This window comes from Cyclospora cayetanensis, unplaced genomic scaffold (genome assembly GCF_002999335.1).
Source record: "Cyclospora cayetanensis isolate NF1_C8 unplaced genomic scaffold, CcayRef3 CcayRef3_contig_74, whole genome shotgun sequence".
NCBI lineage: Eukaryota > Apicomplexa > Conoidasida > Eucoccidiorida > Eimeriidae > Cyclospora > Cyclospora cayetanensis.
The window spans coordinates 170,438-192,560 of NW_020312745.1; the positions used below are offsets into that span (position 1 = coordinate 170,438).

General features: G+C 53.0%; 5 protein-coding genes across 5 annotated transcripts; 2 read left to right on the forward strand and 3 right to left on the reverse strand.

The window, feature by feature from the left end:
• The first annotated feature begins 288 nt into the window (after nucleotides 1-288).
• On the forward strand, nucleotides 289-879 carry LOC34619874. Its single transcript, XM_026335605.1, has one exon. It carries the CDS (start codon nucleotides 289-291, stop codon nucleotides 877-879), a length of 591 nt encoding a protein of 196 aa, XP_026191390.1.
• Nucleotides 880-1,574: 695 nt separating this feature from the next.
• On the reverse strand, nucleotides 1,575-4,352 carry LOC113146896 (the record flags this gene model as incomplete). Its single annotated transcript, XM_026335606.1, has 7 exons — nucleotides 1,575-1,745; nucleotides 2,172-2,257; nucleotides 2,615-2,708; nucleotides 2,847-2,907; nucleotides 3,188-3,246; nucleotides 3,464-3,749; nucleotides 3,958-4,352. Coding segments are annotated over 7 exons (1,152 nt in total), but the record flags the coding sequence as incomplete, so codon positions are not given.
• Nucleotides 4,353-7,072: 2,720 nt separating this feature from the next.
• LOC34621548 lies at nucleotides 7,073-15,166 on the forward strand. The gene is made up of 13 exons (XM_026335607.1): nucleotides 7,073-7,171; nucleotides 7,610-7,666; nucleotides 7,792-7,896; nucleotides 8,180-8,352; nucleotides 8,516-8,595; nucleotides 8,900-8,942; nucleotides 8,994-9,248; nucleotides 9,597-9,701; nucleotides 9,866-9,905; nucleotides 12,473-12,881; nucleotides 13,262-13,385; nucleotides 14,507-14,864; nucleotides 15,107-15,166. The coding sequence occupies exons 1-13, from the start codon at nucleotides 7,073-7,075 to the stop codon at nucleotides 15,164-15,166; spliced, it is 1,908 nt and encodes a 635-aa protein (XP_026191392.1).
• A 448-nt stretch (nucleotides 15,167-15,614) lies between these two features.
• On the reverse strand, nucleotides 15,615-16,611 carry LOC34621550 (anaphase-promoting complex subunit 11). Its single transcript, XM_022734758.1, has 2 exons — nucleotides 16,413-16,611; nucleotides 15,615-15,877 (listed from the first exon to the last, which is right to left on the reverse strand). The coding sequence occupies exons 1-2, from the start codon at nucleotides 16,609-16,611 to the stop codon at nucleotides 15,615-15,617; spliced, it is 462 nt and encodes a 153-aa protein (XP_022587499.1).
• A 1,606-nt stretch (nucleotides 16,612-18,217) lies between these two features.
• LOC113146897 lies at nucleotides 18,218-19,406 on the reverse strand. Its single transcript, XM_026335608.1, has 2 exons — nucleotides 19,378-19,406; nucleotides 18,218-18,773 (listed from the first exon to the last, which is right to left on the reverse strand). The coding sequence occupies exons 1-2, from the start codon at nucleotides 19,404-19,406 to the stop codon at nucleotides 18,218-18,220; spliced, it is 585 nt and encodes a 194-aa protein (XP_026191393.1).
• Nucleotides 19,407-22,123: the final 2,717 nt, after the last annotated feature.

The following is a 22,123-nucleotide window of genomic DNA, read 5'->3' on the forward strand; positions in this document are numbered from 1 at the left end:
GAAGAAGACAGCATTAGTATTCGTGTCGCTGGTGGTGTCCCTGGAGGCCATCTTCACCAGTGGTGAGGATTTATTTCTTGTTCTGATCTTGAAGCGCAATTGCTTTTGGCGCTACGCGGTTCATGAGCCATTACTTCACGCCGACGCTGCCCGCTGGTATACAAGGCGAGGTAGTATAGCGGGGGCCTCACTTGCAGCTGTTCACCCCGTTGACTCCGGTGAACACCAAGTGAAAGACTAATCTTTTAGAAGTGTATATGCGCATATTGGTTGACTTTGGATTCATGCATGTTTCTGTGGGTTGGTGTACTGTGGTGCGTTGTCCTTGCAGCTGACGAGAATAACGATCCACTGGATGGTTTTCAGGATATAAGTCCGGACGAATTGGATGCACTATCTCACAACTTGAGTAAACTGGTTGCCGCGGGCGGCTTGGATGCTCTAGCTAGGCAATTAGGTATCCCGGAGGGGGAGTCACAATCCGATTTTGTACAGAAGGCGTTCAAAACGTTGAGCGAGCTATTAGCCAACACGGAATCTCGAGATTTGTTGGCGGACCCAAACAAAGACCCCAGGGAGATTGTGGAGGCCCTGCTCAAGGGTGCAGTAGGTGTCGATCAAGATGCTGTTGATGTTCTATTGTACTTATGCTCGATGATTCGGGTTCTTACCGGTAATGATCACTTGAAAAAAGAAGTCAATCGAATGATTCTCGACAATGCTGAATTGCTGGCCAAAGGCGGGGACTTCGCGACTTTGCTCATTAATGTAGCAGAAGATCCTGCCTTCCGCGACCTTAAAGAAGAAATTGAAGACGACGTGATGAGCAATGGAGGATACTCACTATCGGCAGAAACAGAAAATGATATGTCACGCTAGCCACAGAGGCTAGCAAACCAGCAGGAGCAGTGAGCTGGTCTTACGGGATAAGCAGAAGACGAAATGTGTCGCAGTTGTGGTACTTGTCCATTTGCGCTCCGATCTTCGCCCCAAGGTGGATTTGGTTAGACATCGATGTATCTAGAGACCTCCTTATGCGTATATATATATATATATATATATATATATATATATATATATACGCGCGCATGAGAGGCGTTAAGCCTTGTAGGAAGGCTTATAGGGTCAAGCAGTACTCGTAATGGTTTGGCACCTCTCTTGTCTAGAAAAGCACAGAACCTGAACCCCCACTTCGCCTAGTGAGAAGTGTCTATTTTTACGGGGATAGGCCGATTCGTGCGCCCTTTCGTATTTTGTAATGCATGCACACTTGGCATTCTGCTCGCGTTTCGAATATCGTTGTTCGTCGGTCTTCTTTGGTAAAGTGTAGCCTCAGCAAGGATTATTAGACGCGTATTCAGTAGTTGGCTCGCTGCAATGGGCGATGTCCTTTTCAAGTGCGCTGTTTCGGTCGTTTCCGGTCGTGTGTTTACTAGTAGGTTCTCTTTGCGTCATCCTGGTGTGCCAGTTTGCTGGTGGTAGACATATGGTCAAGAACGAGGCACGTAGCATGGGATGGACAGGCGGGCAGAGCCGCAGACCTGAATATATTCGATTGAGGGCGCTTGCTCCCGTTACAGAGAGGCGAACGGTCGGGGGACAGAGAAAGCCTTCGCTGGCTTCGTGTTGAAGTTCGAGGGCGAAGGCACAATGAACAACAATGGAGGAAGCAGCTTGAAGTGCCGGGAAAAGAAGAGTGGTCGCAGACACTTGGACAACAGCATTTCGCTCCGGCGGCCTTTGTTCTGCGGAAAAAAAGCACAGGTAGATGCGAGGGATGCATCTGCAATTCCGCGCGCGTGGAAGGGGGCGGCTGCTGCACGCAGGCCCATGAACATGCGCTGTGCTGCACGGCAGCTCATATGCGCAGACTGCAAGGAGCACAGGGACGTGTGCCCTGCAAGAACTGTACAAAGAACATGGATCCCAGGGGGGATCCACGTCATCTGAAGGCGACGGTGAAGCAGACAGCATAGCATTGACGAGGGATACCAATGCAGAAAAGGAAAGAGCAGCACAATGCAGCTTGTCATCACGCGTACAGCAGTCTGCTCAATGCGACACGGCGCGCTCGTGAATCTGTTCAAAAATGAAAGGGAGAGCAACCCCAAAATAAGAGTTCGAAGGCACAAGCCTCCCTACAGACGAAACCCAACAAAGCATTGATATACCTGGGGAATGACGACCATAGAGAGGTATCGCTTGTGAACTTCTTCAGTTTCTCTTTGCATCTCCCAACTCAAATAGAGCCAAGGATCTGCATACAAGGAGGAGCCGCGTACACACCGCTTCTGCTCGCCAGTCTACGTAGCTTGAAAATCAGTCGCACTCCACTTTGCATTTTAGGCAGCACACTGACATGGCGTGGCACTGCGATGATTGCAATACTATGCAGATTTGGGTTCCGTGAATGCAAACACAGAGTTTCGAAGAATCCGACGTTCTGATGGTCGGCCGCAAGTTCAACGTTGAAGGGGGTTCGAATAATCTAGGCTGCAGCTCATCATTAAATCACTTGCGCCTCGCGCATGGCCTACTAGGCACAGCCTGCGTTCATGGATTCAATCTTGAAACCCTTTCTTCGGGCCAGAATTTCGTATTTCTGTGGGCTTACCGCCAAAGTTGGGGTCATATTTGTTTGCGAGCTCAATGAGCCGTTGATCCTCTTCGTCCGTCCATGGCATTCCCTCTCTTTTAAGCGGTGGTGCCTGCAGCGACAGGAGAGCTGCTCGACTCGTGAACCCTGAAACTGCCGTACGACGCAACAGCTCACGGCTGCCTCTCTCGAGATGCCCCATACACCTGATGACATGTATTTCGTGGAACCTCCGCTTCCCATTTTGTACCTGGAAGCGTTCTATGTAGTCGCTATAAGAGTTTTCAGGCCACAGTCCATGGTTAAATAAGCTGCACAGCATACATGTATATATATACAGAGCAGGCGGGTGATAACAGTCTACGGCCATAGCCAGCCAGTGGCTAGGGAAAGCCGTGGAGCTTTACTGTGGTTTCGTAAATACAAGTTATAAGAAGGTGCATAGGCTCGAGCATGTGCGAGACTTCCGCGGCTTATGCTTGTAGGTTTCATTTGCTTGCTTGCTTCTTCCCTGCTTCTGCATGCATACCTCCCTTCCGAATCGGCTTGAGCGTAGGGGCAGCTGCTACGCCTGTCGCCCTAATAACTTACCGAATATGCCTTAGTATGAGACGCCGCTGGGCGTTGGTGAGGCTTTCGATTTCCATCAACTCCTGAAGAGGAAAGAATGCGCGTCCTTGCGTGCCTTATCTGCTACTACCAGAGAGGCTGGACACGTACCAGCGCCAGCATCCATATCAGCAGCCGCCGCATTAACACCTCCGCTCCCCAGGCAGCAAAACAACACTCCCTTATGGCTTCCTCCCTAGAACCCTCGCTAGTGCCTCCTGTAAGGCCCTCGACAATTTAAGCGAAAAACCAGCTCGCCGTCGTCGACAGCTTACAAGCAGCAGCAGCACACGGGCAGTCACGTATGGCTCTACATAGAAAACGTGCGGTAGAAAAGCAGCGAACACGCCTAACCCGAGGCTTTGCGCATATAAACTGGTTCCAGTTGTTGTTGAAGTGCCCTCTAATGGTTTCTGCATGCTCCGTGATGCCAATGCGCCGGAGGAAGTCTTCAACACCCCATCCTTCTGAAGCCAGTCCGCACGCAGCGAACAGCGGCACAAACACCTGGGGATCAGGCTGGGACGAAAGGTTGTTATGCACCCTTGGCAACACATTGGCAGGAAGGGTCGCACCGCGAATTTTCGCATGCTTGGAAGGGAGAGGAGCAGATGCATGCACTACCAGTCAGCGTGATACGCGCGCAGCCCGACAGCGACACTGGCTGGCAGCCACGGCTGCGAGCAATTGCACCGGAAGCCTTTGGGGAGACTAAAGGGCTCTCTCTCGCTTTCTCTCTCTCTCTCTGTTACAGGGGGAGGGGGCCGGTGGATGCTAGCTTGTCTGCTTGGCTATGCATGAAGGGGCGAGAAAAACACGAAGCCGGTTGGCTGGTTCTTCCTGCCCTTAGAAGATGCAAAGACTGGGTGGCGTGCCGTGAGCGCGTCTGAGGGCTGAACGGGGAGTCTTTACCTGGAGGGGGCCTGGCATAGTGCTGCTTCAACAGTTCCTCCTCTTCTCGGTTTCTGTGCTCTTTGTAGCGCTTGAGGAGCTGCCTGAAGGTCTTCGCGTCAAAGTATTTTCGCGGCTTTGGCTTGACTGGAATGTCTGCCAAGCTCTCGTTCCTGTTTCCCAGAAAAGCGGCACTGCCTACTGCTGCGGATGATGCCTCTGCTGGAGCTCCCCCACTTTTGCTGCTCCCCGCCCCGCGTGCCGCTGCCGCTGCTGCCGACGTGAAAAAACGCTTCGAGTGGGTACTGTAGAGGAACAGCAGCCTCCATTTGCAGTCGTGATGCTGAAAGCTAGCGGCACAGGGGGGCCCCTGGCACGCCTGGCTGGCTTCTACTGAGGGGCCCCCCTTAGGAAGCGGAGGATGCAGCGCATGGCGGAGGGAAACCCCTTGAAAGCCGCTGGCATAGAGCCGAAGCGGCGATTTGCCTGGCGGCATTGGAAGGTTTCCAAACGCGCGCTTCAGTCCTCCACAAATACATGTACCTACCAATGTGGGAGGCCAGGCGACGGGAATAAAGAGAGGGAAAGAAACGGTCCCCTAATGTCATGGAGGCCCTTACTTCATGAATCAAAATCCATGGAAAAACACAAGCAGAAGGGAGCGTTCGCCTCGCTATCAGGTGCTCTGGCTGGAAGGTTGTGGTGGTGCTGAGGGGGGAGGCCCCTCGACCCCCCCTCTGCCCCCCGCTCAATAGCGAGAGCACGCGTCAGCAAGCCGCTGCTGCTGTTCTGTGTCGCAAATTTGTCGAAATAAGTTGCTGCACAGGTCTTTGAGCCGCCGTTTTTGAGCTGGAGAGCGCCGTCTTGGACTGGTAGGCTGCTCTGGTTATGGCTGGCGGGGGTTTAGAGCAGTTTGTTTTCGGGAATGCAAGCGCGCCGAGGCCCCTCTTATGAGTTTTCCGCCTTCTGCGTCCGAAATCGTTGTACATCTGTGGTCTTCTGTCTGCAGTTGAAGCGCAGCGCAGTCTGCGCAGGGTGCACAGTCTGCCCAGTGTCAGGCAGAACGAGTTCGTTTGTCGAAAGGGTCTTCTTATAAGCAGCGCTGTCGCCACACCGACACACATGAAGCGGCACTGGCGAGCGCTCCAAGGAGGACGCGTTAAAGGGGAGGAATGACAGCTGGCGACACCCCTTCACCTGATCTCCCTTCCCTCTCCCCGAATACGGGCAGCCACACAAAGCTGCAGGAGGAGGCCTTTGCACTGCCTTCTTCTAGGGCGCCTTGCCTTTCCCCTGCGTGCTTTCCCCATTGCTGGCAATCACGGGCAGTCATCAGAGAGGCACCTGAGCGGGGAACGCGGGGGTGCGTTCAACAATGGTTCTGGAGGGGCAGCTCGATCCGACAACATGCACAGCAGCAACCACGAGCTCAATACCCCCAGCCTCCGCAGCAGCGTCAGACACAGGAGCTGAAGGGCACGCAGGTGGGAGAGCGACTTGTAGGTAGTTTTCACACACTTCCATGTCGTGTTCCTCCGTTGTTCGCGTTTTCGCAAGCGCTCCCAGAGAGTATGTGTGTATGCATGGATAAACGTGTATGTATATGTATGGGTGTATGTGTACGGATGGATGTATGGATGTATGTGTACGGATGGATGTATGGATGTATGTGTACGTGTGTATGTATGTGTATGAGTTTGTGGGTGTATGTATATTTGCGTACGTATGTATATGTATATGAATAGGTATATCTATATGTAGATGAATATGTATATGTATATATATATATATATATGAATACGTACATGAATATGTATATGTATATGAATATGTACATGAATATGTATATGTATATGAATATGTGTATGTATGTGAATGCGTTTAGGAATAGGTATACGTACATATATATATATGTATATGTAGGTGAAAATGTATATCTATATGTAGATGAGAATGTATATGAATATGTTCATGAATATGTACATGAATATGGGTTTGTGTGTGTATGAGTCGGCGTCTTCTACTGCTGTGTATTTTAGGGCCGGTAGAGGTGACGTCGTTTGAGGGGCACAGGTTGCGAATTGTCGTTGCCGGAGAGAGCAAACGAACTGAAGAGTGGCTCTTTCCTGAACTTCAAGCCGATGCGCAGCCATCCCGAAGTCGCGTATTATTCATCAAGGCAAGGCACCTTATACCCCTTGCATCCTGAGCCAATTAGAATAAGAGTTCGTAGCGAATCGCCTCAGGAGAGCCGCCAGTGCCTGGCAGGCATCGCTGGAGGCTTCTGGCTATCAGGACGTTCACGCTCAATGCTCGAAAGTCTTGCGCTGCAGACGTATTGGAGGCTTGACTCGGAGATTTGGAGCTTTGGGCCATGTTGCCGCGTGTACACCTTGCGTGAGAGGGTAAGCCATTCAGCTGAAGCGCTGTAAGGCGTTTCTAGAGGCTTTGGAGCGGCCATGTGCAGGTGTGTCTGCGTTACCGCATGCGGTGAGGGGTGTTTTTGCAGCTGAGAGAAATAGAAGAAATCTACAGGCAAACCTGCCATCCACATGTCTGTCCTCTTCTTGAGGTAGGACCTGCCCTGAGCTGTGAAAGTCTTCCAGGGGGAGGAAGGAGGGGAAGAAAGGAGGGGAAGAATGGAGGGGAAGAAAGGAGGGGGGAAGAAAGGAGGGGGGAAGAAAGGAGGGGGGAAGAAAGGAGGGGGAAGAAAGGAGGGGGAAGAAAGGAGGAGACTGTGGACGCTTGCTGTTGATGATTCTGCGCATGGCTCCTTGGTGCTGCGATGCGGATCAGGTACACAAAGGGCCAGACTCTGCAGCTTTTGTCTTCCCGTCTAGAGGCTTGCCGCTACTGCAACGGGCAGAGGGGAGAGAGGGGGTGTCGCTTTATGCGGTACCTCCACTGCATCGTAAGGCGTCCATGAACTCAGGGCAGTATAAAATTTAATTGGCTTATCTGCCTAGTGCGTTCAATATGGCGAGTGCTGCGTTCTTCGCTCTCAAAATCCAGGTCCTAGGAAAACACACAATTCAGATCGCTGCAGGATGGAGTAAAGTAGACAGAACGCTCAGGGTACATGAAAGTGTTGGTTGGCACACCTACAGGTTCTTAAGACTGGGACGTAGACGTTTTTTAGGAGATTTGCTGCTGACAGAAAAACCTTTTCTGGTTGAAATTCGTCTATTGCCATTTTTTGCACATGATGTGGGTGGCTTCCTTCCTTCGGAGCGCATTCTGGACTCGCGAGATTTTTCCCGCCAGTCTCCCGCAGTCCTCCTGTACCCTATGATAGGTGCTATCAGGGAGGAAAGCATTTTATTTGGAGGGTTTTTGAGATGCATGTTTTGACATGAGGAGAAGCGAAGCGTTCTTTGTGTTCGACGCAAACGCTTTCATTGTGCAGCGTGTACTTTCGCCCCTTCTTCCTTGCGGTGTATTGCCGCCTGAGACGCCAGGCTTGTTTTACTGGAGCTACAGTTTGGGGTTGTGTTGGCGCCTTCAGAGGTGCAGGGGGAGGACGGCTGTTTCGTCTGCACGGAAGAAGCGGCACGTTTGATCCTCAAGCAGGTAAACGCGCCCTTGCGCAGGCACCAGTCGAGGCGTAAAGAATTGAGCCTCGGCAAGCGCGATCTCGAAGGAGGTGGCTTCGGACGCCGCTCAGGGCTGTCGCTGCAGAACTTGTGCGATTGCAGATTGCAAGTGCAGTGGGCAGCTTGCATGCCGCCGGAGTATTCCATTTGGATATCAAGGGCCCCAACGTCGCTGTCTCTGGACTGTGTAGCCGAATGCTTGTTCGAGCCTGGCCGTCCAGCAAGGGCAGGAGGAGCAAGGAGGGATACACGGGGAGAGGCGGCAGTTCCAGCGGTGCGGGCTGTTGCTCCTGCTGTCCACTCGGCGCATGCAGCAGCGACTACTGCCCTGGTCCAGCCGGCAGCAGCGTAGGCAGCTGCGTGAGCAGCTGCGGCAAACGCAAGAGACGGAAAATGGGCGTTTTGGCATCGAACGCGCAAGGGCCGGTAGCACCCGAGACGCCTCGCCACGAAACGCTCTGCAGGTAACAATACACAGCAAAAAGTGTAGTCGGCAGAAAAGGGGGCGGCGGAAGCCGCGAGTTCGGCACAGGCAGCACCAAGCGAGACAGAGAGACTTGCAATGCAGCGCACAGGAGTAGTAGCGGAGATCGGAGGGGAGGGCTTTGCCAAAGAAGCTTGCGAAAGAGCAAAAGCGCTTGGCAGAAGAAAGGCCGAGGGCGAGTTAGACGCCTAGACGTTGAAGCAGACAGACGCAGCAAGATCCCACGGCACGGAAGCAGGTTTCTTTTCTTGATATGCACATGTATCTGTGTGCATACATAAACCCACGCAGGCGTGCAGAAGCACAAGTGCCCGCGTCTTCCCTGCTTTCGTGTTTCTGCAGCTGCGGGTGTATGATATTTGCCACTTTGTTGGACCTAGACAGCGCGCAGAGGGGCGTTGGAGGACTAGTGATGCAAGGAGGTACCAACTGCGCAGCAAGCACGGGTGCTAGGCTGTTCCTTTTCCTGCCCTCTTTGGTCTGTTCTGGCCGCTGCTGTTCAAGTACTGGTCTCGATTGCACCCGCGAAACCCCGAAGAAAACGTTTGAAAAGAGGAACCAACGGCGGCAGACCCCTTCCTGTGGCTGACTGCAGCGTTGCAGGGAAAGATCAGAGACGCTGTGGTGCAATAAAAGCGTTCAAAAGGCGTGGGCTTGTATATGGGTGTGCCTGTACGTGTGTCTGTATCTGTCCGCGTATGTGCCGGTGCTGGTTCGAACCTTTAGGATCTTCCAAGGTCGTTGTTCCTCCAGAAGAGGTTAACAGCCAGTACAAGGAGCGGCCAGAGCACAGCAAGGCGGCACGCAGCGAGGCAGCGAGCAGCGAAGACGTCGAGGCAAGAGGCTCGACGGGTCGAGAGAATGCACAGTCAGATGAGGCTGGCGTGGGAACCTGCGTCAGCACAGAGACTGCTGCTTTGGCCGTCTCCAGTACTGGCAGGGTGCTCTCGCCGCTCGAACGAGATGAGCTGTTAGATGGAGAGATGAAAGACGTCTACGGTCTGGGCTGCCTCCTCAGCGAAGTACTCACGGGAGAACATCCCTACATTCGGCCCGACAAACGCACAACCTGGCGGTATCTATTGCTGCGCCTCCTTATAGGCCTTCTGTGCTTTTGCTCTACCTTTCAGCCTCCGCATTCTGTGTGTCAGTGTACCTCCTCAACCTTTGCTCGCGGGTGCATCTGGCCCTAGCTCGCCTGTCCCTACTGGACGTGTGTATGTATGTGTGTATTTGCATGAGTATGAGTATGTATAAAGAGTACCTACTATGTATATGTATTCGTGTGCATGTGTATGGATGCTGCCTCCTTGCGCGCGCGCTTGCCCAGCTGTCTTTGGTGCATCCCTGTTGATCGCTCCTTTCCCTCTCTTGGGAGGATGTTGGGCTGAGGATGCTGACTCGATTCAGGGTTTGTGTGCAGAGAGGCTGAGACGATGTTCTTTGCTGCCATGTTAGCTGGAAATGCAATTCCGAGAAAGCCTTTCTCGTATATCCAGCCGTCTCCCACTGCAGTGGACCTTATCTGGTAGGCCCCCCGAAACGCAAGTGCCAGACATACACACCAACGGACAGCTACACATTGATGCCCCTCATCTCCTCTAGCCAGCAAGACGGTCTATCCGCTTCCCGCGTTTAGAATGCTTACCGTAGTTAGTTCTACAACTTCACTGTAGGTTTCGCTGTTTGCAGGGGCATGGTAGAGCCGAACCCTCACAAGCGACTGCGACTCGCGCAAGTGCTAAATCACCCCTGGATGCAGCAAATTCCGAATTCTCACACTTCCAAACCCTCGAGCCTTTGAAGTGAACTGAAAACAACACCCATGTGTTCGAATTGCAATGTTGAAATTGGGGCTCGAGGCTGGGCGCAAACGGGGCCATGCATGCAAATATATATAGATATATATATATAGCGAAGCTTCAAAGAGACACATCCTAGTGTAGGGGAAAATGTAGGGGCAACGCCGTCCATCTCGTGACACTCCAAGTTCACGGATGCCGATTGTGTAGTTGTACAGCTCTATTATAGACACATATAGCTCTAGGTGTGCAAAATATCGCATATCCCAGCGATTGACGGGCATCTCGAAAGAAAGCGACGGCTCCTGAGGTAGTAGCACGGGTTCGTTGGCTTAAGAGGGCCATATTACAAGACAGCGACGAAAGGGGATTGTGACGGTAAGCCGCCTCTATCTTTTCTGAGGGAAACACATGTATGGGAAGCGCCAAAAGGAGAGGCGGGTTCCCAGAGGTGCCTTTAATGTTGAAATGGAAAAAAAAAATAGTGCACCGTTGTTCACGTTGCACTGCCACCTGCTGCATCGGGCAAATGAGCAGCAAACAAATGCCTCAGTAGCAGGCCGCGTCACTAGAGGTCGTGAAATGAGCTAAGCAGCGAACACCTTAATGGCGAACTCAATCCTAGGCCCTCAAGACGGATGGGTGTATTGAGCGAGCTCTTTCGGTCTAACTGCCCAAGCAGTATGAGCGACTTACGAGAGCAGTGCCGCTTCACTGTCGACTATAGCTAAGGACTCGCTACAGAGGCAGTGTCCAAAGAAGCGGCTCGACACACATGAATGCATGGAAAACGAAGGACGCATCCGAGACGTCCCTTACACACAGCAAGCCGCATTAAAATAAGAGGCTAATAGGAAGATAGTTACTCGGTAGGTGGAACACGAGATTCCCCTCTTACCAAATCCAGCCCTCTAGGGCGTAAGCCAAAGGTCGTCCTGAGGCTGGCAGCGACTCCTGCTGATTGCAAGGGCTTTGGGGAGGCATCCATGAAGGAATACAGACTGGTAGGAAGGCGTGTGCTAGGTTATTAGATTGAATTGGTGCCTCCGAAACTCCTCAGCAGATCCTGCGCAATGCGCGAGTTTGCTAGCAACAGCAGTCAGATCAGCAGTCCTCGTGAGTCTCGCTGATAAAGTTTGGAGCCCAAAGTCAATAACGCTCCATCAGCACTCTCCTTAGAGCAACTTAGCTAAACCGGCACTCAATGCAACCGTGATGGAAATTTGTAGGGCAGTTCTCGGAAAATCTCCTCCGTTCCCTGCCTGCACAACGCGGAGTTTCGACACGCGAGAAGACGAGGAGGGAGGGGGTCCATGGGCATGGCTGCACCCTCTTAGGACTCCAAGTACTCACAGTTAGTTGCACATAGCCTCTCCAGTGTTATGGCCTCACTCCGCATTGCGGCTTCTAGCATCGAACGAGCAGTGCTCTGCGCTGCAAATAAGATATGTAAGTAGGCCGATAAGTCTGCCAATTCTGTATGCCTTCTCAGCTACGCATGAACTGGCGCAGCAGGAAACGTTCAAGTGAAGCTGAACCCGGACTAAGACAGTGTCAGCAGGTTACAAGTAGACCAGCAATTGCGAGTCAAGCTCCCGCTCGCCAATCTTTGCAGTGCTCTCTCCCCTTAGGCCGAAGCCTTGTTAGGCGTCGCCTGCAGAGGTGTGCTGCGTGTTGCATCCTCGCAGCCCCTTGCATGGGGAGAGCAGCTGGATGCGCGGCTAACGAGCGTTCAGTATCGTGGCACGGAATGAATTGCCCACTACGGAATGGGCATTTAGGCGTGGGAGAGCCCACGCACAGGGTTAGTGCTAAGCTTCTTCTGAGTAGAAGACGGCCGGCAAAGCGGAAGCCCTTAGCCCCCTACAACGCCACCGTCCGCTGTGTGCTGCCCCTGTGTCGCGCATGCACCTATGTGCGACTGGCCAGAAGGCTGCGCGCTTGCATGCAGCAGCATTCGCCTCGCTCAGCTTCCGGTGCGCTGGGCAACGCGTGTGAGCTGCCGAAACAGCCGCTATGCCGGAGGTGTCTACCTGCCTGAACAGGGAGGTGGGTGCTCGGGGGGCCTTAATTGGCGTCTTCTGGGGGCGAAACTCTTGCATGCGCTACCTAAGGACGACCGCAAATTATTCCCAAGGGTATTACAGCCTTTTGCCAGCAGCTTTCAACCCGTGTACTGCCTACGGAGCTCCGGGGCTTTTCGGCGTCGAGAGAGGCATGCAGCCGCCATGAACTGGAGGCTCCACAGCTCGTCGCAAAAGCATGCATTCGGCCGAATGTTTACCTTTTGTGCTATGTAAGAGGGAGTTGCTGTGTGTTGACGACCCTGAGAGCGTCCGCTTGCCGCGGTCTGCTCCCGTGGGGGCAGTTCACCAAAACCCTGTGGAGGTGTGCTTGACCATGAACCTTTTTGCGCCGTTTTTCGTTCTGCAGCGAGCGAATGAGTAGTCGCCTTTCCACTTTGTCGTTGTGACGAATTGGGGACGAGGGTTCGGAGGCCGTGACGATGGATCGGCAGCCTCTTGTGACGGCATCCCCCTTCGCTGTCGCTGCTCCGGCGCAGCCCTCTCCCTTCTTCCAGCAACAGCAGCAGCAGCAGCAGCCGTTCGGCTTCTTTGGGGCCTCTAATGCTGCAGCAGCGCCGTCAGCTGCCGCCTTTGGAGGGGGATTTGGTGGGGGGTTCGGCTTTTCAGCCTCGAATTTCGGAGGGTCTGCTGCTGCTGCATCGTCTGCTGCCGCTGCGTCGTCTGCTGCCGCTGCGTCGTCTGCTGTGGCAAGCGATGGCGTTGCGCCGATGGCCGTGCAGAAAGAAACAAAAGCGGAGAACTACACGGAGGGAAAGATCTACATTGAAGCGTGGAAGCATCTGCTTACTGCGAAGAAGAGTGGATGCTGGCCATTCACAAGTAAAATTTAGAGCTTAGGCGGGTTTGCACTCACGGAGACGTCAGCTCCTGCAGTGTCAAGCCGTTGTTGCACGACGCAGGCTTTGTGAAGCGACAGGGGATATTTTCGGGGTTGGTGCGGTATGTGTGTGTGTATATATGTGTGTTGTGTATATGTGTATTGTTTATATGTGTGTTGTGTATATATATGTATTGCATATGTGTGTGTTGTGTATATATATGTATTGTATATATGTGTATTGTGTGTTGTGTATATGTGCATATATTTGCATTGTGTGTTGTGTATATGTGTGTATATGTGTATTGTGTGTATATGTGTATATATGTGTGTATATGTGTATATATGTGTATATATGTGTATTGTGTGTATTGCGCTTCAGGCATCAGTGCTGGACCTGCTACGGAGGCTGTGTATGAAGGACTGCCGCTGACGCACGAGCAGTTGCGATGGGAGTTTTATCAGAGGGGGCAGGAGCAGCAGCAGCAGCTTCTAGATCAACTCAGGTGAGGAACGATGCTGCCTCTACACCCTCATACATACATATACACACCTATATATACACACACACATGCACATATATATATGTATGCATAAATGCATGCATGCCTGCCTACTTGGGAAGGGAGGCTTGGATGTATTGTTGGTGCGCGTGCAAAAGCCAAGCTGAGCGTCTCGTGGGGGCGTCTCGGCTGCCTTGTCGCGCCACACTGAGAGAGACAACTGAAAGGCAGTTTCACCCGTTTCCCCCTCTTTGCCTCCTGACGCCTCGTGCAATTTGGCTTGCGCAGCAGCGGAGGGAGGCAAGAGCCAGGAAGAAGGGGGAGAAGCCGCGCAGTTGCCCGTCTGCTCAGGACTAACGCAGCTGACACACCGCTGCCTCGGCAGTTTACAGACGGGAAATGCTCTGTGCCGTGTGTTTGTTGAGATCCAATCTTCAGTGCGTGCTCGCGTATCAAGGGGCGAAGGCGCATGCGAGAGGAGAGGCGTATTATTTGCAAGAAGCCGCTGCTGCCAGCAGTCTTTTGCCGACGTGCTATGCCCCAAAGCGAAAAGCAACCGATCGCTGGACGTCATAGCGTCTCCAGCGTTGTGTGTTGCCTTGCGGGAGCTGAGCGGATGCAGCAGAGCAGCTGCATCTGCAGTACAACCCGCATACATGGTGGATGTGTATCTGTGCGTGAATGTGTATCTGTGTATGGATGTGTATCTGTGTGCGGATGTGTATCTGTGTGTGAATGTGTATCTGTGTGTGGATGTGTATCTGTGTGTGGATGTGTATCTGTGTATGTATGGAGGGAGGCAGAGTGAAGAGGGGCCTTTGTCTGTTTGTCTGTGTGTATATGCATGCATGCATGCATATACACACAGACACGTATGGTGGGGAGCACTTTTGAGTTGGCCATTTTTTGCAGCGAGATCTCGCGCCTCAACTCGGCGCACACGCACTGTGTGTGACGCACAGAGTGGCTTCTTGCCAGTTTTTGTCGTTTTTCAGCTGCTTAGCCACGGGAGAAGCAGCACGGCAGAGGGATCGCGGGCAGAGCCTCGCTTCATGCTGCCGCGTGTAAGACATGCATGCTTGCGTGTCCACCTCGACCAGGCTTGCGGAGTCTGTTTGCTGCAGCGTGCAGCTTTACGAGTCTCAACGCCACTTCTACTTGCGCGTCAAGCAGGCAGCAGCAGCCGAAGGTCTGTCTCTTGAGGCTGACCCTTTGTACGAGACAGCGGCTGCAGTGTCTCCTCCTGTTTTTCCGGCTGCAGTGTCTGCAGTGGGTGCGGGTGCAGTGCCTGCTGCTGCAGTCGCTCCTGGCGCTTCCCCCCTCTGCACTGCACCGCTAGGAGTCGCAGCGGCAGCAGCAGCTTCGCCGCAGCCAGCGGCTCCCACTGCCACCCCCTCCCCCGCAGCGGCGGCAGCAGCTTCTCGCCTAGCGGCCACTACTTTGGAGGCGGCAATGGAAGCGTTCAGCAGTGCAGCCTTCCAGGTGAGAGAGGCTTTTCGTCTGTCCGTTCTCGTTCCGAAATAGTGCATGCTCCTCCTTTCTCTAGGGCTGGCAAGAAAAAGAGGCCAACTAGGTGATTTTATTGGGGAGAGGAAAGGGGAGGCAAGGCGCGTGCTGCCAGCACAGTCGCTGCGCCGAGTCACGGCTTTGCAGGTATGTTCAGGAGGCTGCTGCTGTTCTCTGTGCGTGTGGTGTCGCATTCCAGCCGGGATTTATTCCTGAAGTGCCCCCCCCGCCTCATCTCTGCGGCTGAAGACGGTTTTTTGGTGCACACCGACGGGTAGCAGGTAGCAGTAGGCCCTCCGAGCAGCAGAATGTCTCTCAAGGATGCGTGTTTCGCAGAAGTGCCGCGTGTGTGCTGGCGAATGGCGCTTTTGAAAAACGCCTCTTTTCATCCTGTTGCTTCTAGCTCCCCCAGTAGACGTTCGTCAAATAGATGCACTTAGAAGCGAGGGCTGTGCCCTTTACAACATCACAGCCTTTTACGCGCAAAGCAGCAGCAACGGCTAACCGTGTAGAGGGAGTGCACAGGTAGGTAGGCAGGCAGGCAGGCCAGACGGAAGCTCGAAAGGGTGTGGCGTGGGGGGGTAGACGGAAGAGGACACTAAACACCTCAGAGGCGACGCTGTGCTAGCAGCCAAGTGGCATCGTAAAAAGAGGAATCTAGCGTAGTGCAACGGCCACACAAAAAGGGCTTGACGAGGCACATTGCGTGTAAGGCAGAGAGGCGCCTTAGCTCTGTGAATCGAGCGCTGCACTGGCAAGGGCGCTGGAGCGAATGAACATCTCCAGCTGCTCTGCTTCTTCTGCCATCGCGTCGTCTGCAACGGGAGACGACGGAGCGTTCAACTGCACCTCCATGAGGTTCCCCAAAGAGGAAGAGGATGAAGAGGCACCGTTTGCGGGTTGTTGAGGGGCATACTGCCAGAGCTGTCTGCACATTGGGCAGGTCCCCTGCTCTTCGCTCCGCACGCCGTCGCGATGCAGCCAAGCGCCTGCGTGACACCACCGAATCGCCAACGTATAGATTCCAAAGAGACGGTTCAAAAGGATGCTTTCTCCTTTGAGGAGCGCACGCACAGTTTCCCCTTGCGTCGTGCAGGGGGACTGCCCGTCCTCCCACAGACCCCAGGGGTGTGTTTTCGCCGGAGTTACCGGCAAAACGAGTTGGACGCTACGCACAGGTGCACGGAAGGATCACACAGACACGGACAGTAAGTTGTCAGGTGCGCATGCACGGCAGAATGAAGCATGATAGGCGAACACCCGCACGGAGAAAGTCTACATATAGCCCAACATGCACAAGACGCCCATACTAAAGGAAAGAAGCGCGGAAGGGGCGTATGCTCCTGATTCAAAAGAGCAGGAGGGGGGGATGGATTCAGCTTTAGACACGGTGAAAAGAACTCGAAAGGGGGTATGCGTGTGTACGCCTCATGCCGAGGTGGTAAAGAGGCTCTTTGAGAAGTTTTCCTATGTGTGGATGGTTGCAGAGAGTTGGTTACATCTGCATGCATGCGCGCAGCTCACCGATGCAATGCAAGTGAAAAATATGTCCGCACGACCCAAATGCAGGGGGACAGGAGTCTCCAGGAGCGTCGCACTGGGCGCAAGGTAGCTCAAACGCGTTTTCGCAGATCACGCATTGTAGGTCTTTCGGGATATCCTTCCATCGCCAGACACCCACCGTGTGGACGGCGAGCACTTCGAGGCGCCCGCCTGGGGCCATTTTCGGCGGTATAGCGAATTATTTCATTGAGTCCTCAGATTCGCTGACAATGGTGGAAACATGAACAGAACTGAAGAGTCGGCAGGACAGAACTGAGTCAGAAATACTCTTGTCACCATGCAGACAACTCATGAACGTGCGATTCGCGCTCAGAGGAAGCGGCGTTTGCATGATTAAAATGAAAAATTCGGCTTCCTTTGATAAATACGGATTCGAATATGTTATAAACAGACATTTTGCATTAGAGAATGCGTCAAGGTTTCCTTTGTTTTGCATGCGCACAGATACGTACCATTCGCGCTGATGGCAGCCATAGCTGCCTGGAATGGCTGCCACGCATGAGGAGTGACTCCTCTATGCCGACCTGCTGGATACTGTACGTCGTGTTCGAGCGAGACTTACACTATTAAGGTGATCGCCTCGTTAGAACGCGGTGAAAAAGGCGTAGACGGGAAAGCAGCACCGGAAATCTGAGCCACTCTAAACCCTAGATACTGAGGCGCCGATATCCGCTGTCATGGCAAGGCGTCCCTTATGAGGCTGGGGGCACGAAAAACGTGCGCACAGGCTGTGCAGACGAGGTGCTCGTCGCCAATTCCAGGCAGGCCATCTCTTTTCAACTTGCCATTTGTTGCGTTCTACTGCCCGCTCGCAGCTAGACACTGTTCTCCTGCTGCTAAGAAAGCGACTGGTCCCTCTTTTTGGCTGCTCTTCTGAAAGTAGTTTCACGGTCTAAACTAGACCTAATCCCTAAACGGGCAGTAAAAGTACGTATACCAGGCTATGCTACGCTTAGGCACTCGCTACAAAACTACCTGTATTTGAATACGGAATGAAGAATTGATTGATCGACATGTTGTTTGTATATCCTATTTAGTGGAGAATAGTGTTAGTTCGACACAGCAAGGGGCAAGGTTCCCTATGTGTGTCCTAGATGCTATGTGCACTTATCTTTGAACGCTCGGAGAGCTTTAAAGGGTGCAGCTACGCGGACCCTAGTTCTCCCTCTCCTCTCGTGTTGGAAATTTCTGATGGTTTGGACAGAGAAACGGGAGAGCTCTTCGAAAAAGCATTAATAACTCTTTTGTCAAGCTTGTACCGTCGAAAGTTAAGCACTTCGCTTCAGAGACCCTCGATAGACTTACAGGCGGTCACTGGTCCGTGCATAAAAGCTCACACTGTGTAAAGGGGAGAGCAGAGCACGAGAGCTAGGCCAAGAGCAAAAGAAGGCACACCTTGGCTGGATGGATACAGTGACGCATGCGAGAGAAGACAAGGCCCTCCGAAGAAGCGCCATTCGCCTAAGAAGCTCGAAAAAAAATTTCGGAAAGGACGTTTTCATGCTGCTCTCTCCTCGTTGCACTATTTTTTTCTCTCTCTCTTGTCAAGACAAGAGCTTTCGCTATACAGGGACACTAGAACCAGCAGAACCCAGCAACTTGCTGCACGTGCAGCAACAAAAAGGGGGAAATCCGCCTCGGCGCTTCATTGTCACTGCGCTTCTCGCTGTGAGATCCTACGACGCCACGCCAGCAGCCTCCGCTTTCCCTTAGTAGCAGCGCTTAGATGCTTCCCGCTGCCGTTGCCGTGGTGCTGCAGGAGGCAGTCAGTACCATGGAAGCCAACCCACATACATTCTGGCGAGATTTTCTTCAGCAGTGGCTGCACGGATCAGGGCGTCTACTTGCGCATGCACTCCGAGGGTGCCGACGCTGCCGTGTGCAGCAGCAGCAACTGCACTGCTGCCTGCCGCAGCTGGAGCTTGCGCCTCCTCATCCTCGGACTCTAGGAAGGATGCCTCGCTGCTGCTGCTGCTGCTGCCGTCGTCGGCATTCTCTCGTGTTTCCTCCTTCTGGGGATCCTTTTGGTGGTGTACCGAGAACTCAAAGGCACCCGGTGGAAGGGCGGAGATGGCACCTCTTAGCTTCTGCTGGATGTTGACTATGCAGGTGTAGGCCTTCCTTTCCCATGCACTTGCTGCGGCAGCCTCGCGCTGCTGCTGTTGCTGCTGATGCCGAGAGAGAGCCGTCCTCCACTCAATTAGAGGATCTTGCACGAAACTCTGCAGGAAAAGGGAGGCGGCAGCTGCTACAGCACTGGCGGCAACCCAAGCAGCGGCAACGTGGCAATGCAAGCAGCGGCAAACGTGGCAGTACAAGCAGCTTCATGGCAACCCAAGCATCGGCTGCTTACCATGAAGAGAGAAAGAAGAAGATTCTGATTGCTTCTCAATAACCTTAGGACAGTAACGGCTGCCGTGCGGAAATCTCCATTAGTGGCTGTGGCTCCTAGGGCAGCCACGATGTTTTGAGTTAGACGGAAAGGCACCACCTAAAGAAGCACAGAGGCTTTCACTGCTGTTTCTGAAGGGAGGGTTTCGCCTCTTAGACAAGCAAACAGGCGGCAATGCAGACAGCGGCAGCAGCAGCAACAGAGCGCATGCAAAAAATGCCACCGAAACAGCGGAAGCCAAGGCTCAGAAAGAGTCACCTCGGGGAAGGGAAGCGTCTGCCCCTTGTCAAAGAGGCAGTCGAAATCCACGTGGAGGGCGGCGCCAGATTTCAGGTCCAAGAGGATGTTTTCGCAGTGTCTGTACAGCTCGAGCAGCACGCACTCGAAACAGCGTGTCACTACCAGAGGTTTGCGTTGCTGCCGAGAGACTCACGACGCTTTTGTCACTGCGCTGCTCTCACAGTGAATGAATGCGCGGATTTTTGCCCGTGGAAAAGAGGTAGCGGCAACGGCCTCCTCGACTCTAGTCGCTACCTCTTCTCCACGGGCAAAAAACCACGCATTCGTTCACTGTGACAGCAGCGCCGTGACAAAGGCGTCGTGACGGGTTTTGACTAGGAGCTGCAGCAGCAGCCTTGCCACCTTCCCGCAGCAACAAGGCAACACCACTGCAGAATCTGCATCCCCTGACAGCAAAAATAACAACGACCCCCCCCCCTCCCGCAACAGCACGGCAAACAAAAGCAGCCGCAAGAACCGCACCGGTCCCCCAACCCTATGACATATCCGAAGGCTGCCCATGCAGCCGACGTTTGCGTAAAGGCCTTTCGCGCCGAATACCACCTCGAGGGGTCTTCTCCGAACCAGTCAAAATATACTCTGACGCAGGCAGTCGTAGCACACACAACGCAGCCGCAGCATGCACAACGCAGCCAGAGCACTCGCCAGCAGCGACACTCACGCCGCTTGCGTGGAAAGCAGCAGAAAAGCAGGAAAAACAAGCCAGGCCATAGCAACGGCGTTTCCAGCAGCCGCAGGTGCAGCGCTCAAACTACTTGTGAAGAATGGGAGGGAAATTCGGCAGGATGAAGTCTCTGAGGAGCTTGTGACACTCCGCAAAACGGCGCTGTGTTTGAGCAGCCTGGAAACGTTTGCAGCACTGCAGAAGGAAGAAGCAAACAAACAAGAACAGACGAAGGGAAGCCAAAGGCGTAAGGAAACGAACAAGGCCCTGGTGGCTGCTGCTGCTGCTGCTGCTGCTGCTGCTGCTGCTGCTGCTGCTGCTGCTGCATCTTCTTCTCGGGCAGACACCGCAGCCGGAGGTGCAAGGGAAGGGGGAAGAGGACGGTGCGAATAAACGAAAACAGAAAAAACACTGTCGCGAGACTCGCAACAGCTGCAGCAGCATGGTCCCACTGTACACCGCAAGCAAGCCCGTGCCTGCCTGCATGTCTGCATGCATGCGTCGGTATTGCAGAAGAAGTCTCGGGAGATACAGACGCGTCCAGCGCGAGAGACAGAGAGGGAGACAGACAGACAAACAGACAGACAGACAGACAGACAGACAGACAGACAGACAGACAGACAGACAGACAGACAGACAGCAGGAAGGAGACAGGCATCACCACGCTCGAAGCCTCGAAGTGCAGTCAAGCCACTAACCGTCTCATTTAGCTGCCTAAAGTCTTGCATCGACAGCGTGTACTTCGCTGCAAGGCAATTTCGTAAGGGGCGCGCGAAGGGCATCCACTCAATAAGTGCCGACACCTCCGACAACACAGTGATGTTGAATGTGCGCAGCTGCAAAACGGAAGCACCAACAAAACTGCAGAAGTTGCTGTAGCACTGCACATTTTCTAGTTCCCGAGATGAAACTAAAACAGAGAGAAAGCTAGAGAGATAGATAGATAGAGAGATAGAATTAGATAGATAGAGAGAAATAAAGACGGAAATTCTATGCTGTATGTATATCTCGGTTTGGTTTGCGTGTGTATCTGTATCTATGCATCGCTGTCTGTGCATGTCTATCTGTGTGTATATATCTCTGTCTATCTGTGTGTACATGTGTCTGTCTATCTGTGTGTATATATCTCTGTCTCTCTGTGTGTATATATCTCTGTCTATCTGTGTGTAGATCTTGTTGCATGCTCCTTTCTGCGTTTTTGTCGAGCTGTATGGGCAGGGGATGCGCACCTTGAAGTGACACTGCCGTTGCTCGAGGAGGCGGTTTGTTTCTGCAGCCGCATCTACAGCTCGCATGTCTTTGCGGATGTCTCCTGCGCGCTCGTTTTTGAGTAGAAACAGATATTCGCAGCCATCGGAGGCGGATACGGCAACACGCTTGGGCTTTTGTTTGCTTGCAAGCACCTGAGGATAAAGAGCAGGCAAGCAGAAGACACGGCAAAAAGGCAGGCAGAAGACACTTAGGCAGTCGGAAGTGGCGAGGATGCATTGCGGCAAGAGAGGCACGCTGCGATTGCTTTAGCAAAGATCGACTTTAGGTCCTGGCAGCTGTCTTGTGCTTGTTTGTGCTTGTTTGCGTTTGTGTTTGTGCTTGCGCTTGTTTGTGCTTGTTTGCGTTTGTGTTTGTGCTTGCGCTGGTTTGTGCTTGTTTGTGCTTGTGTTGGTGCTTGTGTTTGCGCTTGTGTTTGTGCTTGTTTGTGTTTGTGCTTGCGCTGGTTTGTGCTTGTTTGCGCTTGTGTTTGTGCTTGTTTGCGCTTGTGTTTGTGCTTGTTTGCGCCTGTGTTTGTGCTTGTATCTGTGCAGCAGCAGTTTACCTCCATGGTTTGTTTGATGCTGGTGATTGTAACGACAGGGGCACACCAGTGCAAGAGCGCCTCCGTTGGCACTGCGAGAGCTTCAGAAGATGGCAAACCCGAGGCCACTAGGCAGCACAGCCTGCACAGAAAAAGGAAAAATGCATCTGCAAAAACGCGTGTCAGGAGGGCAGACGCAGAAGAGGAAGAAGAGGCTTGTACGTGGGATGCGGCATGGGGGAGACGAGGAAGCGCAGGAAGGAGGCCGGAAGGTGGGAGAAGCAGAGAGAGAGAGAGAGAGAGAGAGAGAGAGAGAGAGAGAGAGAGAGAGAGAGAGAGAGAGAGAGCGGGAGAGCACACGTCAGAAATACAGACACAAGAGGATATGGTATGCAGTTTTACGTGAGAAAAAAAAAAATACCAGATACAATTCTAAGTTATGAATTCATATGGTAGTCATACAGCATTTGACATGATGAACCATAATTATTTTTCTATTGTGTTTTGAATGTATACATTATTTT

Excerpts from the sequence above, each read along its gene's own strand:
- LOC34619874 (XM_026335605.1), top strand. The coding sequence starts at position 289 with ATGTTTCTGTGGGTTGGTGTACTGTGGTGCGTTGTCCTTGCAGCTGAC.
- LOC34621548 (XM_026335607.1), top strand. The coding sequence starts at position 7,073 with ATGGCGAGTGCTGCGTTCTTCGCTCTCAAAATCCAGGTCCTAGGAAAA. Across the intron at positions 7,897-8,179 it reads GTAGCCGAATGCTTGTTCGA|TCGGCAGAAAAGGGGGCGGC; the intron begins GCCTGGCCGTCC and ends CAAAAAGTGTAG. Across the intron at positions 8,943-8,993 it reads CCAGAAGAGGTTAACAGCCA|CAGCGAAGACGTCGAGGCAA; the intron begins GTACAAGGAGCG and ends CGAGGCAGCGAG.
- LOC34621550 (XM_022734758.1), bottom strand. The coding sequence starts at position 16,611 with ATGGCCCCAGGCGGGCGCCTCGAAGTGCTCGCCGTCCACACGGTGGGT. Across the intron at positions 15,878-16,412 it reads TTTTCACTTGCATTGCATCG|GCGCTTGGCTGCATCGCGAC; the intron begins GTGAGCTGCGCG and ends GGTGTCACGCAG.
- LOC113146897 (XM_026335608.1), bottom strand. The coding sequence starts at position 19,406 with ATGCGTGGTTTTTTGCCCGTGGAGAAGAG. Across the intron at positions 18,774-19,377 it reads TTTTTGCCCGTGGAGAAGAG|CTGCTTGTACTGCCACGTTT; the intron begins GTAGCGACTAGA and ends GTTGCCATGAAG.